Below are 16,172 nucleotides of genomic sequence, written 5' to 3' on the forward strand. Positions count from 1 at the left end.
CCTGCTGTGATCTGCCTGGGGCACCCAGGAAAGGGATGGGGCGCCTTGGGAGGGGCCCGGCACCTGGGGCCAGCAGGGATGGACGTGGAGATCACTGGCAGAGGCAGAGACAGTTATGGGTTGACTCGTGTCCCCCAAAATTTTTATGTTGAAGTCCTAACCCCAGTACCTGCAAATGTGACCTTACGTGGAAATAGGATCTTTGCGGACAATCAAGTTAAGGAAAAGTTATAGGGCCAGTGTTTTAAGACACTACGATTGTGTCCTTACAAAAAGGGCAAATTCAGACACTGAAACACACAGGGAAGACGTGTGAAGATTGGAGCTTTACTGCCACAAGCAAGAAACTACCAGAAGCTGGAGAGGGGCCTGGGACCCCCTCCTTAGCACCTGCAGAGGGGGTGCAGCCGACAGACTCCAGACTTCTGGACTTCGCAGCTGTGAGACAACAAACTTCTGTGGTTCGAGGCCTCCCAGTCCGTGGCACTTTGCAATGGCAGCCCCAGGACACCCCCACGGGCACGTCCCGCTCTGCCCTCCACTCCCGCTTCAGACCAAGCTGCCCGTGGGAGGGCGAGGGCCCCTCACAGGCCACAGCCACTGCCGGCTGGTCATTCCTGCCCGGCTGTCTCGAGTCAGCGCGCAGCCTCCTGGGGCCAGTGGAAGGACAAGGACAGGAGGGGCAGGAGGGGCAGCGTCCCTGCAGCCGTCCCTGAGCCTCACCCTGCTGTGCCTCGAACCATCCACCTGCTGTCCCTGGAGCCATCCCTGGGCCTCCACCTGTGGTCCCCGGAGCCCAGAGAGCCCAGGGCTGGCCAAGCCCCCACCCCTCACACCTGCCCTGGTCCCTCCCCAGCCACCAACACTTGGGAATAGCCATAGGTCCCTTTTAATCTCAGTAGCAAAGGTGCCACAGGAGGGCACAGAAAGAGGTCACACCACCCAGTCACAGTGTCCCGCGGGTGTCCGCTGGGCCCAGGCTGGCCCTTTGAGAGGTTGAGGCCCGTCTTCTCAGACGGGCTGCAGTGAAGCCGGGGACAGTGAGGGGCCACCAGGGGCTGCGGGCAGCGGGCCGAGGGTGGAGGCCCCTCCGCACAGGTGCCAAGCAGGGAGGATGACGAGGGACTCCAGCCTCTTGCAGACAGGACCTCTGACCGCAGTACGGTGCCCCCTCCCGGGAGGTCTGGGCTCAGCCAGGGTCAGCTCCAGAGACTTCAGTCCATTTTCCCCAAAATGGACAGGATGCAGCTGGCTGAGGCAGGGTTCTAGAATTTTCAGCACTGAGCCTACTGCCTGCCTGCCAAGGACAGAAGGGAGCACACACACTGCAGGTCCTCATGGAGCCCGTGCCTCTGACCGGGACCAAAGGCCACCTTGCCGGGTCTCCAGGTCCTGCTGGTCGCAGGAAAGGCCACAGGCCGAGGCCGGGATGGGCCTGGGGCTTTGGGTATTGCCCGGGACGGCCAAGGGCTGGGGCCCCTCATAGCAGCCCAAGGCACAATAGTCGCTGCTGCTGCTGCCGCCCTCTGACCCTGGGGGAGCCGGCCCAGTGGGGGACACATGGGCCCAGTCATCCTGCGGCAGGTAGGCAGGTGGCTGTCCCCCCCACTCTGTGCACCCTGCTGGTAGCCCATCCTGGGAACTCCGAGCCCCCAGGGTCCCAGTGCCCTCCTCCTCCTCCGCGCGTGCGGGTCGCAGGCCAAAGGTCAGCAGCACAAAGGCCTCCTGGACGCTGGACTCCGAGGCTCTCCGTGGGGATCCGTCCTGGCTCCACTGCACACTGGCTCTGTGGGTCCCCGTCCAGGTCTAGGACAGAGCACCAGAGGGGACAGGGCTCAGGCGGTGTGTTCAAGATGCACACTGGGAGCAGAAGCCTCCTCCCAGGCAGGCCCAGCCTCCTTCCTCCTCCAGGAAGCCCTTCTGACATCCATTCCCAGAGGCCAAGTAGCACCTGTGATCAGAACATTCTGTCTTCTCCCCATGTGCCAGCCCAGCCTCAATATGGGACCCTGAGTCCCTTCAGGCCCCACGCCACTTCCCCAGAGCAAGGCCTGGTGCTCACAGCAGCCTGAACCAGGGCACAGATGGTGACAGGTGCAAAGGGCGAAGCAACCCGACAGCATGCCACCCCAGGGCTTCCAGCAGCTACAGACACCGGGCACCCCACCCCACACCCACCTACTCAGTCTCACACACACACACAAGACAGCAGACGCTGCCAGGACTGGCAATTTTCAAAGGCCGGGCTAAGGCCAGCAGACCTGGATCCTCCTGTGGGGCCGTAGGAGGCTACACCTCCCAAAGGAAGCTGCTCCCCTGGCAGGACCAGTAGCCTCCAACAAATGCACCACACACACCACAGCCCCATCACCGTGCTGCTCCCTGGAGAACCCACCCGTGGCGCCAGACTGCCACAGGGGGGTCCCAGTCACTCCTGGCAAGTACCCAGGTTCTACGGAGAAGCACCGGAGCCTGCAACTGGGGGACACAGTCCAGGGCCAGTCACAATCTCTGCCCAGAGCTCCTGACAGGCACACCCGCTGCCCTGGAGAAGGGGGTGGACTCTCAAGAATCAAGTGCTGAGTGTTAAGCTTCAAATCACATTTTTGGACAAGAATCTTGAAAACTAGGCTCCCCATTGACAGAGAAAAAGATTTTTCTGCACAGTAAGCTGGCGCCATGATGGGAGGCAATGTCCCTGCCCCAAAGTCCAGGGAAGCGCTGGGGCCCCAGGAGGGGGACTCTAGAGAAGAAGGGGCAGCCTGGCCCAGAGCCTGCGGAGGCCCCGTGCCACCTCCTGCCCTTTGCCCAAAGTGAGCAGCCTGAGAGGCGAGACCAGAGACCACCCACTCGAGCTGTCTTTTCCCCTTCCTCCTACCCAGGCGGCATGAACTGCCAGCTAGTCGGGCGGGAAGGGGTCTGCACAGACCCTCTGAGTTGCTCACACTGGCCCGTGGCCTGTGGGAGCCCAGCGGGGCCACCAAGGGGGAAATGTAGAGTCCACTACAGGCCACGGTGCCAGCATGCTCCCCAGGGACCAGGGGGCGCAGCGCTCCACACAGCCCACCAGGGCGGGAGCCCCAAGGGCAGCACAGACACTAGAAGAGACCCTTCCGCATGGCCACAGGACACAGACAGCTTTGCAGAAGGAGGAGGTGAGACACGGGGGACAGGGGACACAGACCACAGCCCCACAGTTTGCACCTTGAACTAGCAATTTACCTCAGCTGCAAACAAGAGGGAACAGAAAAGCCATGAGAAAGTTACGCTTTTTCTATCAACAATGAAACTCTAGATAAGAGAACAAAAGTAAATCAGCAATGGAAAATGAAGCTAATTTTTTTGCCCATTTGAGACAGTGTATAAATTTAAATCCATTTATATATCACAAAAAAGGCTCAAAGCACTGGCAAGGTCCCCACACTTGCCCCCAACCCTCACCAAAGCCAACAGCCTGGGCAGGCCACACCTTCGGGCACCACCTGCCCCAGGCCCTGCCGTGGCCACGGTGGCCCACACACCTGGAAGTTCCCATTATGCACACGGTACAGGGGCTGGAAGAACACGGCTGGAGAAGGCACATTCTGGTGGAAGGATCTCTTCACCCTGAGGCCAGGAGAGCACAGTCAGAGGCCTGAGGGGGTCACGTGGGGGCTCCTCGGAGGCCCCGTCCAGACCACCTGGGTCACTGCGGGAAACAGCTCCCTGGCGCCCAGCAGACGCCGGCCGGGCCGGCCCGTCCCCGCTGCTGCCCCTCGCCCCGCCCGCTGCGTCCAAACCCGCTCTCAGGGCAGGAGACCCAACTTGGCATCCTCCCCGGCTGATGGCCGTGTAGACGTGGCCCTCACAGCCTGAGCAGTGACGGCCGGTGCGGGGGCGAGCAGTGGCCGGCAGGACCCTCAGCCGGCGGGGGAGCCTGCACCTCCAGGAACCGTCTTGCCCTCGGCAGGTCTGCGGCTCCCACCCGCTCCACGGCTCCCTGAGCACCAGACCTGCCCGCCCAGAACCCGCTGGTCCTCCCGGGCGGGTGTCCCACAAGCCAGCGGGTCCCAATTGGTCCCGTGGACCCCCCAGCGGCCTCGCCCTCGATTCCCCACCTCAGGGCTCCCCACTCACACCTCATCCGCCCACACGGCCCAGTTTCTCCCCCTGAAACCCTGGCAGTTCCCTCCGTCTCCACTTCTCTCCCAGGCTCAAGCCCTGTCCTCTCTCCACAGGCAGCACACGTGTGCCCACCAGCCTCCCAGCAGTCCCCCACGTCCCCTCGCACCCGGCAATCCTTTCTCAAACACACCAGGTCATGCCACGCCGTTCCACACCCTTCAGCGTGTTCCTTCGCTCCAAGGAGAAGCCAGGCGCCCGTCCACCCAGCCCCAGCCGGCCCCGTCCTCCCCACACCCTCCGCCTGGCGTCCTCTCCTCCGCCTGACAGCCGCCTGTGCTCCCTCTTGTCATCCGACATGCGGCACAGGAGGCAGGAGGGCTTATCTGATCTGTCTGGTTTTCTACGGCGTCCGCCAGGCCTGAGGGTGCGGCTCGCACACACCAGACACCCAGAGCTGCATTTTCACAGGACGCGTAAACAGATGAGCAAACCGCCCAAGGCCCCCAGAGGCAGGACACAGGACCCTGGGCCTTTCCCTCTGGGTGACGCGAGGTCTGGTCAGGGCCAAGCTCATCTCTGGCCTCTGCCACAAACCCCCCTTCCCTTGTCTGCCCTGGCAAGCCCCCGCTGGCCCTGGGTGGGAACTTGAAAAGCCCACCCCATTCAGGACCAGAAAGTAGACAGGGGAGGAGGGGAAGGATGGGCGTGGGGGGCCTTGCTGCCCCTCCCCCCATCCCCCACTAACATGCATGCACACACACTAACATGCGTGCACACGCTAACATGCACGCACACACTAACATGCACGCACACACTAACATGCACACGCACACTAACATGCATGCGTGCACACTAACATGCGTGCACACACTAACATGCACGCATACACTAACATGCGTACACACACACACACACACACACACACACACACGGGGGCTACCTACCTGGGTGACAGCTTGAACAGCAGGTAGGTCAGGCCGGTCAGCAGGAGAAAGACGGACACAGCAGCAAGGGTGCTGTCTGGCCGGGCCCAGGGGGAGGCCAGGGGACCTGTGGGCAGGAAGGGCCGAGGGCTGTGAGCGGCCTCAGACTAGGAGGCTCTCCCCAAACCCACCTGACAAAGGAGCCCCTGTCAGTGCCCTGGGCCCAGGTGGGAACTCTGTGCCGGGCGTGGAGGCTGGTGTCACGCCCGCTGAAGTGCCTTGGGTGACCCAGACCCCTGGGCCTCGCCCTTCTCGCCACAGGCCAGCTGGGGGCCCGTGAGCCTCCCCGGCCATGCTGCGCACAAAGGTCAGCCGGTCCTCACGGAGGACACTGAGGTCACCTCTGGCCTCCGGATAGAGCCACCAGCTCTGGTGAGCAGCCCTAGGCCACTCTCGTCCCTAATCACAGCCACGACGATGGGTCCCCAGGAAACCTACAGGTTGGCAGGGGTTTGTTTCCGCCTTACACACCTCCGCTCTCCAGGGAAGGGGCCGATGGGGGCACGACCGGCTCAGGCCACAGTTCCAGGAGGGCGAAGGGGCTAAGGGCAGGAGGAACAGGGAGAGAGGCCCAGCCCAGACCACGGAAGCGGCCGCAGCAGCGCCCACCTCGTGTCTGCGGGGAGGTGAAGCGCACAGGCCGGCTCCACTCGCTCCACTGGCCCGCGTACTGCTCCCCCTCTGCCACGTCGTCCTCCAGCGTGGCCATCTGGACACGAAGCCTGGCCTCGTACACGAAGCCAGGGTCCAACTCGGTGGCTTCAAGGTTGAGCCAGGTCACCCCAACAATGTGGTCCTTGTGCCGGGCCAACTGTGGGGTTGGGGACAGTTAGCAGGTGCTGAGGGTGGGGCTGGGTCCCTCAGCCCTTGAGAATGTACACACACACACACGAGGTACAGACACACCTGTGCACACACAGCCACACACATCTACAGGCACACTTTCACATGTGCATGCACACTCACACACATGTGCACAGAGTCACACTCGCCATAGTCACGTACACATTCATGCACATAGGCATACCCATGTGCACACTCACACACACGCATGTGCACAGAGCCACACTCACCATAGTCACGTATTCATGCACATAGGCATACCCACGTGCACACTCACACACACGCATGTGCACAGAGCCACACTCACCACAGTCACACATAGGCATGCCCATGTGCACACTCACATGTATGAACAAAAGGCACAGGCATACTCAAGTACACTTATATGCAAACATATCTGTGTGCACATGCACACATCCACTCACGCACAAAGACACAGATATACTCAAACTCACCCTACTGTCACACACATACACACACACATGCACACGCATGCACACATCTGGCTCTGCTCTCTCCCCTCCCCGTCATTCCCTGTGAGAGTGAGGAGTCTGCCCTGGGCTGCTGCTCCCAGGAGAGGCCCTCGGGGAAGCCAGCCCAAGTGTTACCTCCCAGGCCTCCTCCTGCCGCTTGAAGGCCAGCTCGTAGCTGAGCAGTGAGGTCATCGGCTCCAGGGCAGGGCTGACGCCCCAGGTCAGGACGCAGGAGCCAGAGCTGATGTTGCTCTGCAAGTCAGAGGGAGGGTCCAGCTTAACTGGAACAGAGTGAGGCCGTGTGAGGCCGCAGCCACGTGGGTCTGGGTGGCCGCTCGACACACCCAGGACTGGGCATCTGAAAGGTTCCAGGGGAAGGTCAAGGCCCTCTCGGATCAGGTGCCTCCCAGGGAAACTGGTCCAGAAAAGCCCCCAGTGGAACCGGACAGCAATGCCTTCCTCCAGCCCCCTCAGCTAGACAACGCGGTTTCCGAATCTTGCCTTCCCGTTCCTTCACAATCTGCTGCTGGAAGTTCTTCCCAGCATCTTACTGGAGTCCTTCCTGCTATGACTGCAGAGCCTTTCACATGACTCAAGCTGCAGTCCCTGCCCTGGCTCGCAGCCCTGTGTTTCTGTCCTCTGCCAAAATCCTGCCCCTGCGGTAGGGGAGCATTACGGGGCCAGTGGAGCCAGCCTGTGTGCTCCCTTCCCCCCCGAGACGAGGTGGGCGCTGCTGCGGCCACGGTGCTTCTGGGGTCCACCCTGGCCCTCGGCCCCTTCACCCCTGCAGTAACCCTCCCCTCCCCCAGGGGCCCCGCCTGCCTCTGGCCCTGGGCCTCACTTGGCAGGGACTGAGGGCACTCACTGGGCCACAGGGTCACAGGCCGCAGGGCCCTGCCCAAGCCCCCCAGCAGCCAGGACATTCCTGCCAAGGGTGCCACCCCTGCTCACCATGCCTCCGGGGCAGGTACTGGGGATCCACCAGGCTGACCAGCTCCTTCCCAGAGACGCGGTGGTGGAAAGTGACGCTGAAGCTGTCTGAGGGCAGGAGCACACCCTCGGGCGGCAGCTCCACGGAGCACTCGCTGCCCCGGAAGGTGCACTTGTGCGAGCCACCTGGCACCTGGTTGCTGGGAAGGGGCGGCATCGGCACCAAGGGATCGCTACGCCACCCTGACCACAGCTGCTGCGACCGTGGGGCCCCCTCATCCCTGTCCCACACCTGGGGGGCCTGGCCCTCCACCCTCACCTGGTGAAGAGGAGCCAGGGGCTGGAGCCCTGGCCCGGCTCTGGGGCAGACCAATGGCAGTCGATCCTGAGGATGTTGTTGGTGAGGCAGGTGAATGTGCCAGGTCTCGGCCCTGGGGACAGTGACCGTTGGAAGCCCACGGTGGGTGCGTCAGGGGAGAGCTGAGCCACGGTTGGGGGAGGATCTGACAGTTGACATCCTATCAGGGTAGTCGCCAGAGAACAATCCCGGCATTCTTCAAGGCCAGAGCTGGGAGGCCCAGGAGGCGGTGGGCTCCAGCCCGTGGGCAAGTCAGGCCCAGAGAGGCGCCCAGAGGGCGAGGCAGGGAAGACTAGCGGTGGTGGGGCCGAGGTCCAGGCTGACCCCTGACAGACATGGCCAGCACAATTTGGGCAAAACCCTTTCCCGGGGGCGTGGCAGAGGGCAGGCCTGTCTCCCAGCATGCCCGAGTTCTCCACCCGGCTGACACAGGCACTGGCGCCCCGCCCTCACCTCTGCCGTCCCCGGGGACAGGGGCTCCCAGGCAGACACAGGTGCAGACACAGGTGCAAGTCAGGAGCCAGGTGCCCACGTCTCGCCGCAGGGCCTCACTCTCCAACATCCAACCTGCAAGGGACCAGGCCGCGGGGTCCGGGGTAGACGCCCACCCCTGGGAGGGGTGCTCCCCAAGAGCTGCTCCCCAGCGCAGTGCTCTGCGTGGGCTGGCACCCAGACCCTCACTGTGCCCCGTGAAGCAGGCTGTGCACCACGGTCCAGCCTTTACCCAGAAGAAGCCGAGCTCAGAAAGGTCACCAAGGACCCGGGCTGCAGCGCAAGACGCAGCCCTCAACTCAGATCTCCTGGTGGGTCCCGGACTCAACTGGGTCTTAACGAAGGCTCCTCTCAGGGACTGGCATCCTCCTCCAGCCCAGCCTCTGTCCCTGGACCCAGGCTCCATCCTGCAGGGCACTCGGGGTTGGGGGAACAGGTTACCACCAACAGCTACCGCAATAAGTCACCGAGCCCTCGGCACTACACCCCGTGCTGATTGCATGACATGTATTTTCTACCTCAATTCTCACACCAGCTCTGCAAGGGGGAGCCTGTCCGTGTCCACAGACGCTGAGTCCCAAGAAGCAGAAGCCTCTGCCCAGGGTCACACAGCTAAGCTCCAGGCATTCTCTCTCCCTTTTGTGTCCTTAAATAGAGACCCATTCCAGGGTTCTGCCCCAGGAAAGTGGACAAGGATGGCAGTCGGGGATCCATGCAACAGACGGCACTTCCCGAACTCTCACACCCCTGTTCAGAGGTGCCCTGTGAAGGACAGTGCCCCCAGCAGGGCAAGGCTCTCAGCTGCTGGGGTCCTGAGCCCCGGGATCCCTGGGGCCCCAGAGGTCGGCTGGAGATGAGGGGCTGTGTGTCAGGAAGTGCCTGGGTGTGGGCCGCTGCTGACGCCCTGTCACCCCCTTTGCAGCTCCAGATGCCACACTGACAGCCCCTGAGCAGGAAGCAGGGCCAGCCTGGTTATGTAAGACTGATCAGCGATAAGGAGAAAGAGGAGCAGACACGCACACAGACCGCAGCAGGCACCACGCCAACGCACCCCGGCCCTGACTCCTGGCAGCCTATCCACGTTTCGTAGGACAGACCCCTGTCAAGACCAACGATCAAGCAGACCTCGTCCCTCGCTAGAATGCAGGACCAAGCCTGGCACCAGCAGCCACAGCAGGAAAGACCGGCTGGTTCTCGGCAGCAGCATCTGTCCCCTCCTGGGAAGGTGGGGATGGGGCAGACAGGGAAGCAGCCTGAGCAGTCAGCCTGCTCTCGGGGTGTGAGGAGCAGAGGGAGGTGGAGCCCCAGCACCCGGGGGAGGCTCAGGCACGGCAGCCACTTCCCGACCGAGGGGGGACAGCCACTGCCCCCGCCGTGGAGGGACACACACCTCTGTGCAGAATCAGGCCAGCCCACCTACGAGCTGACCAGGGGTAGGTGGTGGGAGAGCAGGGGGGATGGCTCCAAGCTCAGCAGGCCCTGTTGCTGGCACACGGGTGGGAGAGGTAGGGCAGGAAGCCCCACGTGACACCTGAGGGCAGCAAAGCAAGAGGCCAGGACACACCCTGGGGAGGCACCGGAGAGTTGGGCACAGCCACAGGCAACATGACCATCCGGGGGAAGGTCCCTGCTTTTCCTCTGCACAGAAAACTCCCATCCATACCTAGTAAGCCAGGTAGGACAGCATCACCACCCTCCTACAGACAAGGAAACTGAGGCCCAGAGAGACCTGGGACCTGCCCAATACCCGGCCACCTGACGCCTGATGCCTCTGTTCTTGGCACAGGTCCCACCAACTTCCACACAAGCCGTGAGAGTCTGGGAGCAATGCCTGGGAGATGCCCCTCAGCACATACCCCCACAGAAGACTCCACAAATGCCACATAAACAGGGTGACGCTGTGGGCAGAATCCAAGCTCCCCCCTCCCCCAGAGCATCACTGCCCCCTCTCTCTTTGGCGTTCCTCAGGCATGAGATGGGACATTACTGAGACAGGGTCACCCCCATCCTCAACCACAGACACCAGGCCAGGCAGCCAAGGCAGGTGCTGTCACACCCACCACATGCTCCCTGGTCCTGGATGGCACCAGGGAGGCCTGACCACTGCTCAGACAACACCAGGTCACAGGATGGTTGTGAGGACAGGAGGAGAAGCCAGTGACTGCCACCTGGGACAGTGCTGGCACCTGACAGCCCCAGTCCTGCTGGGAAGCCTGGCTGCCATCGCTCCCAGCACAGCCTCTCCCTTCTCGGGTCTGTGGATGTAGCCTTCAGCCTGTGGCCACTCTGGTCCCCTCTCAGGGCCCCACCTTGGAGCTGAGGTCTGGCCCAGAAGGCCACCGGGCCCCACAGCCTGCATGCCATGCCCCGTTTCCCGGGCTGCCCTGCAGCTGCGTCCCAGCCTCAGGCCACAGGCGGATCTCCAGGCAGGCTCACCCCTCACCTTCCCGGCCCTCGTGCCCTGAGCACTCACCTGAGGCCAGGTGGAACCTCAGGCCAGAGTAGGCCACCGTCACGGGGGCTGGCCAGGCAGCCCTGGGCTCCTGGGTGCCTCCAGCACAGTCCCCGAGTTAGTTACGGGTCCCTGCACCCGCTCACTGCGACACACGCCTATTTCACACATCGTAACGGGAGCGAGGGGTGAGATCCCCGTCCTCCTGGCCCACGCAGGAAGCTGGGATGCAGAGGTGGGTGGGACAGAGGTTGCTATTTAAATGAACACTTACCCAGCATTGTCTTCTCTCTGCTGGGGGAGGATGCACAAATGCAGACCCTGGCTCGCCAGCAGCAGCTGGAGCCTGGGGGCCACGGAGGCTGTGCCAGGAAATGGGGCTGGAGATCGGGGCAGGAGGCAGCCCCCACTCTGGGCCACAAGGACACACAGGCCGGTCTGGCACCTGTGGGAGGCCCCAATGCTCCTGGGCACAGAGGGTGTGAAGACGCTGGCGGGGCAGGCAGGGGCAGGAGGGACGGAGGCAAGAGGGCCAGCGGGGGCCAGTGCACAGAGCCCAGAAAAAGAGGACACACCAGGCACTCAGAGGAGGTGCAGGGAAGGCAGGAGGAGGAGGGAGGGGACACTTTCTGAGCAGGGGAAGGGCCGTGGTGCTGCCAGCGATACAGAGGTATTGGCAAAGGCACAGACCCAAGGCAGAGGGGGCAAAGGGCAGGCTGCAGTTAGAGGAGCATAGAGACACGGGGGGGCACCGTCCCCTCTGCCTGGCTTCCTTCCCCATCACATGCCGCTCCCTCCATAAAGCCCCCCCAGCACCCCCATCCTCCCTTCCCAGCCTCACGGCACCTGAGCCAGGACCAGCCTGCTGGCGTCCTGCGTAGCCCTGAATTGACAGGGTCCAAGGCCCGGGCAGGGACCGTGGGCCAGGGTTAGGGCCAGGTACTGACACAGCTTTCTTGGGGGGTCTGGCGGCAAGGTGGGGGGAATGCCGCCCCGATTCTTCCTGCTGTCTTGTTGTGCCTTCTGCCTGGACTCCGGCAGCCCGTGCAGCCCTACTGTAGCCCCAGCTCCCCACTGAGCTGCGCCCCTGCAGGAGGCACCCGTCTGGAGCTGCGTCCGTGCACCCATGCCTGCCTATCTGACACCCGCTGCCTAAGCCTCCCCACACAGGCCGCCCTGCCTCTGGATAGTGTTCTGCTGTGGGCTTGCGGGAGGGGCTCAGGGGTAGTACCTGAGGACGCACTGGGAGGAAGCCCACTCTTGACCTCCCGTGGCGAAGCCCTGGCCATAGGGTGAGGTCAGAGCAGCGTGAGTCACAGAAGAGCAAAAGGGGTCAGGGAGAGTGGAGGAGGATCCCAGCAGGGCCCACATCCTCAAGCTCAGCACAAGAACAGACTGGCCCAGACCCCAGGAAACTGAAAGGGTGATGTTCGTTCCGTAACAAACCTCCTCTCCTTCCGCCGGGTGGCCAAGCTGAACCTCCTTCTGGAACCCACCCTCGCTCGCTGCCTCCCCCACCTGCCTCCAGTAGGGCATCTTCATCCTACCAGCTCCTCATCTTCCCTGAAGCTCCACAAATGCCTGGGGATTTGGAGGGGCTCCACCAAGCCCGGGACCCAGACCTCAGCTCCACCTCGCGGCCAGCGCAGCTGACTCCGTCCAGCACAAGGCTGCCCACCCCAGCACCCACAAAGGTCAGTTCAATCGTCAAGGAAGCAAAGTTTCTTCTGTAATTAGAAATTCTACCTGACAAGCCCAGTGCCCTGCCCTCTATCCGGCTGGAACGTGGACACACTGGTCACAGCAGCACCCCCTGCCCCCACAGGCCTGGAAATTCGTTTATAATTCTTACGGTCAACGCTGCAAATTTTGCCATCTCTGACAGATGCCCAAGGCCAGGACACCAGAAGAGGGAAAGCCAGGGTGGTGCTCTCCAATGCCACACTTCCACCGGCTGCTCCCTGGGCCCAGGGACAGGACCACTCGTCCCTCTCTGCCTCCTCAAGTTCATGCTGACTGCAGAGGGTGGAAAGCCCCAGGTACAGACTCACCTTCCCAGATGCGTCTGCCCAGTCCCATCACAAGTCTGAGGCACCCCAACCTGGAGGTGACTTGTCACCCAACTGTCCCTGGGTGTGCAGCAAAGCCCCTCAGCCTGATTCAGGAGATAACTGCAGCATCTGGTGACGTGAGCTTTGCATAGCAGCCTCCCACAGGCCGCCCACATCTGAAACCACGAGCACACTGCAGAGCTGCTGTCCCAAGCAGAGCTGAGAGGCGACTGTCACCACTCATCACCTAAGGGAATTGTGAGGCCGAACACCCTTTCCCTCCCCACAGCACTCAGGATTGCCAAATGTGAATTTCACTGATTTGTCTCTTGCCTGGCAAATGAGCGTCTTCCATGCTCCTCCCAAGCAACAGCCCTGGCCGGGCGCGGTGGCTCACGCCTGTAATCCCAGCACTCTGGGAGGCCGAGGCGGGAGGATTGCTCGAGGTCAGGAGTTCGAGACCAAGCAACAGCCCTGAGCTGCATTCGACCAGCCCCAGGGGGAAAGGACCCTGGCCAGGCATGGAGCAGTGGCCTTGTTCCCTTCTATGCTTTCCCAAGACCAGAGGTGCAGGCTCAGCCGTCAGCCTGGCAGCCCTCTTGTTCCTCTGGCTATTTGCAACCTCTCTCTAGGTCAGGACAGAAAAACCTACCTCATGCCTTTCATGGCAGTATATGCCACGGTTTACTAATCCCTGCAACGCACATTTGGACTGTTGCCTGCACTCACTGGTTTACATGAAGGTGGTGAACAGTTCTGGGCATGGATCTTCAATCAACAGAATGAGCACTTCTGTAGAAACATCACTAGGGTAGAATTGTGGGGTCTCAGGGTTAGCATTTTAAAATGCTGATACACCAGTGCCTGGCTAGCTCCGTTGGTAGAGCATGAGACTCTTAAAAATACTGACAGAGATCAGGTGTGGTGGCTCACGCCTGTAATCCCCACACTCTGGGAGGCCGAGGCAGGAGGATCAGTAGACACCAGGAGTGTAAGACCAGCCTAGGGAACATAGTGAAACCCTGCCTCTACCAAAAATAGAAAAAGTAGCCAGGCATGGTGGTGGCACCTGTAGCCCCAACTACTCGGGAGGCCGAGGTGGGAGGATCACTTAAGCCCAGGAGTTGGAAGCTGCAGTGAGCTGTGATGACACCACTGCACTCCAGCCTGGGCAACAGAGCAAGACCCTCCTTATCTCTAAATACTGGCAGATATTGCCAAGCAGCCCAACAAAGATTTTGCACAAACTTCTACCCAGTAAACATTATCAGTCTCTAATCTTTGCCAATACGATAAGCAAAGATATTTCAGTTTTGTTTCAATTTGCACTTCCTTGATTATTAGTCAAGATAAGCATATTTTCATATATTTATTGGCTGTATTCTTTAGGGTCCCAAATAAGATATTTCAGTGTGTGTATGTGTCTGTATATGTACGTGTGTTTATATGTGTTTGTAAGTGCACACGTGTGTTCATGTGTGCGTAGTGTGCATCATAACCTCTTTTATAAGGTTTGGGTAAGACTGCAGCTCTCTGGAGTCTGAGAATACCGAGACCCACAAAGAGATGGAATCAAAGGCTCACACCCACGAAACACCTTAGCAATGACTAGGCACACGTTACATTTCCTTCAACTATTTAAATTTTGATCAGCTGCGTAACCCATCTTTCCTGCTACGAGCACACACTGGAGCCGTCCCTTCTTTAGTATCCTGACAAAAAGAGCGTGCTTCTTTCCTTTAAGGTCCCTTCCACCTTGCTGAAGCCAGATTTTACTAACGTAAGACCAGCAGACCACACTACCCACACCCTAACCTCAGAAGCAGAGACCGCAAGGGCTATACGAAGAGGAAGGAAATCCTGGAAAGAAAAAAGCTAGAGAGGAGAGCCCCAAGTTCTGCATCTAAACTCTACCAAATCTCTGGATGACCCCTGAACTACATACGTGCAGGCCAACCCCAAGCACCCCAGCTAAGGTTAAACAACATGAACACAAGTCTCAGCTGCTGTCCACCTCAGAACACAGAGTCTGCAGCCTGCTAAAACAACAAACAAAAACAAAACAACTAATGTTCTCCAGAGAAACAACAGAATCCATAGTCTCAGTAATGCATATCACTCACAATTTCCAAGCTAAATACAAAATTACTGGGCACAGGAAGAAACAACTCTGTGACTCACACTTAAGAGGAAAGACCATCCAGCGGAGGCCGACGCTCCTGGACCAAGTCGCGGAAGCAGCAAAGGTTTCAAACCTTGCTGGGACACAGCAAGGAAGATGTGCTCCCGACGGACACACGGGAAATCTCAGAGCAAAAATAGAAACCATAAAAAAAAAACCTAAAAGAAAATAAGTAAGTGAAAACACATCTTAAATAAAAGGAATAAATCCTAATAGTGCGTAACACCAGATGAAAAATTAACCCTAAGGAATCCCTCAAGGAAGGCGACTGAGATTTGCCTGAGTTGACAGGAAATCACATCCTAAAGAATGTCCGCGAGAGCTGGCACAGGGCCCTTCCGGAGAACAGGAGGGAGACGGAGCCCCGGGTAAGCACCAGGGTTGGAGCCCTGAATGAGGGGAGGCATGCCTCCCCAGCTTGACTCTATGCCAGTTTTACATCAATAACATACACAAATTCTGCTCCTGCAGTTCCATCCCTTTCAGTTATTCATGCCCTGGAAGCTGCTGCAGCTGGAAAGGAGAGCACTGAAGTGTGGGGAGAGGTGGCACCTGTATGTCTGCACCTGCCACATCAGGAGCAGCAATCAGAACAGACAGCCCCAATTTTCTGGAAGACGGGGCCCTCACGGCTCACCCTGACTTCCACCAGGTGTCAGGAAGCTGTGCCAGGAACACACGCACGGCTGCCAGCACCAGGACTGAGGGCTGCACAGCTGCTAGGAGCTGAAGTTGGCTGATGTTAACCTCAGTTTACCGTCCAAGGCTTCCCCTGGAGGTTGTGAGCTTTGGAAGAGCCTTGAGAGTCCCAGAACAGTTACATCAGACTCTGCTAGTGCAATTGTGTCTAAGGGGAAAGACAGTTCCCTGCTGCTTCCTCATCACCATCTTCCCAGAACCCTATGTCCACGACATTGTTTTCTGTTTTTTCTTTTAGAGATGGGGTCTCACTCTGTTGCCTAGGCCGGGGAGCAGTGGCACAATCACAGCTCACAGCAACCTCAAACTCCTGGACTCAAGTGATGCCCCCGCCACATCCTCCCAGGTAGCTGGGACTACAGGCGCGCCACAACCCCCGACTTTCTGCGTCCACAGTTTTATTGAAACACCACGCTCAATTATGTATCGTATGCAGCTACTCTGCACTATGGCTGTGACACATTTTGCAAGGCTACCTGGCTCACTGCAAGTCAGTGTTGCGGTTATAACCCAGGATATTTCAAGGACCACTATATTGTCACATTGTAACATGTTTTTTTGCTTATTACCAGCGCATTCTGGATGTCATGTTCTTAAGGCATAGT

At 59.8% G+C, this 16,172-nt stretch overlaps 1 protein-coding gene across 2 annotated transcripts; it reads right to left on the minus strand.

The window, feature by feature from the left end:
• Nucleotides 1-307: 307 nt before the first annotated feature.
• IL9R (interleukin 9 receptor) lies at nt 308-13,759 on the minus strand. 2 transcript variants are annotated; one of them, XM_045540962.1, is made up of 8 exons: nt 8,145-13,759; nt 7,653-7,764; nt 7,355-7,533; nt 6,539-6,684; nt 5,697-5,898; nt 5,049-5,154; nt 3,522-3,606; nt 308-1,806 (listed from the first exon to the last, which is right to left on the minus strand). In XM_045540962.1, the coding sequence occupies exons 1-8, from the start codon at nt 8,587-8,589 to the stop codon at nt 1,336-1,338; spliced, it is 1,746 nt and encodes a 581-aa protein (XP_045396918.1). In that variant the 5' UTR covers nt 8,590-13,759; the 3' UTR covers nt 308-1,335. The 2 variants fall into 2 exon arrangements, with proteins under 2 accessions (XP_045396918.1, XP_045396917.1); XM_045540961.1 differs by having other exon boundaries at nt 7,653-7,836.
• Between the last annotated feature and the right edge of the window lie 2,413 nt (nt 13,760-16,172).

Source organism: Lemur catta, chromosome 2 (assembly GCF_020740605.2).
Source record: "Lemur catta isolate mLemCat1 chromosome 2, mLemCat1.pri, whole genome shotgun sequence".
NCBI lineage: Eukaryota > Metazoa > Chordata > Mammalia > Primates > Lemuridae > Lemur > Lemur catta.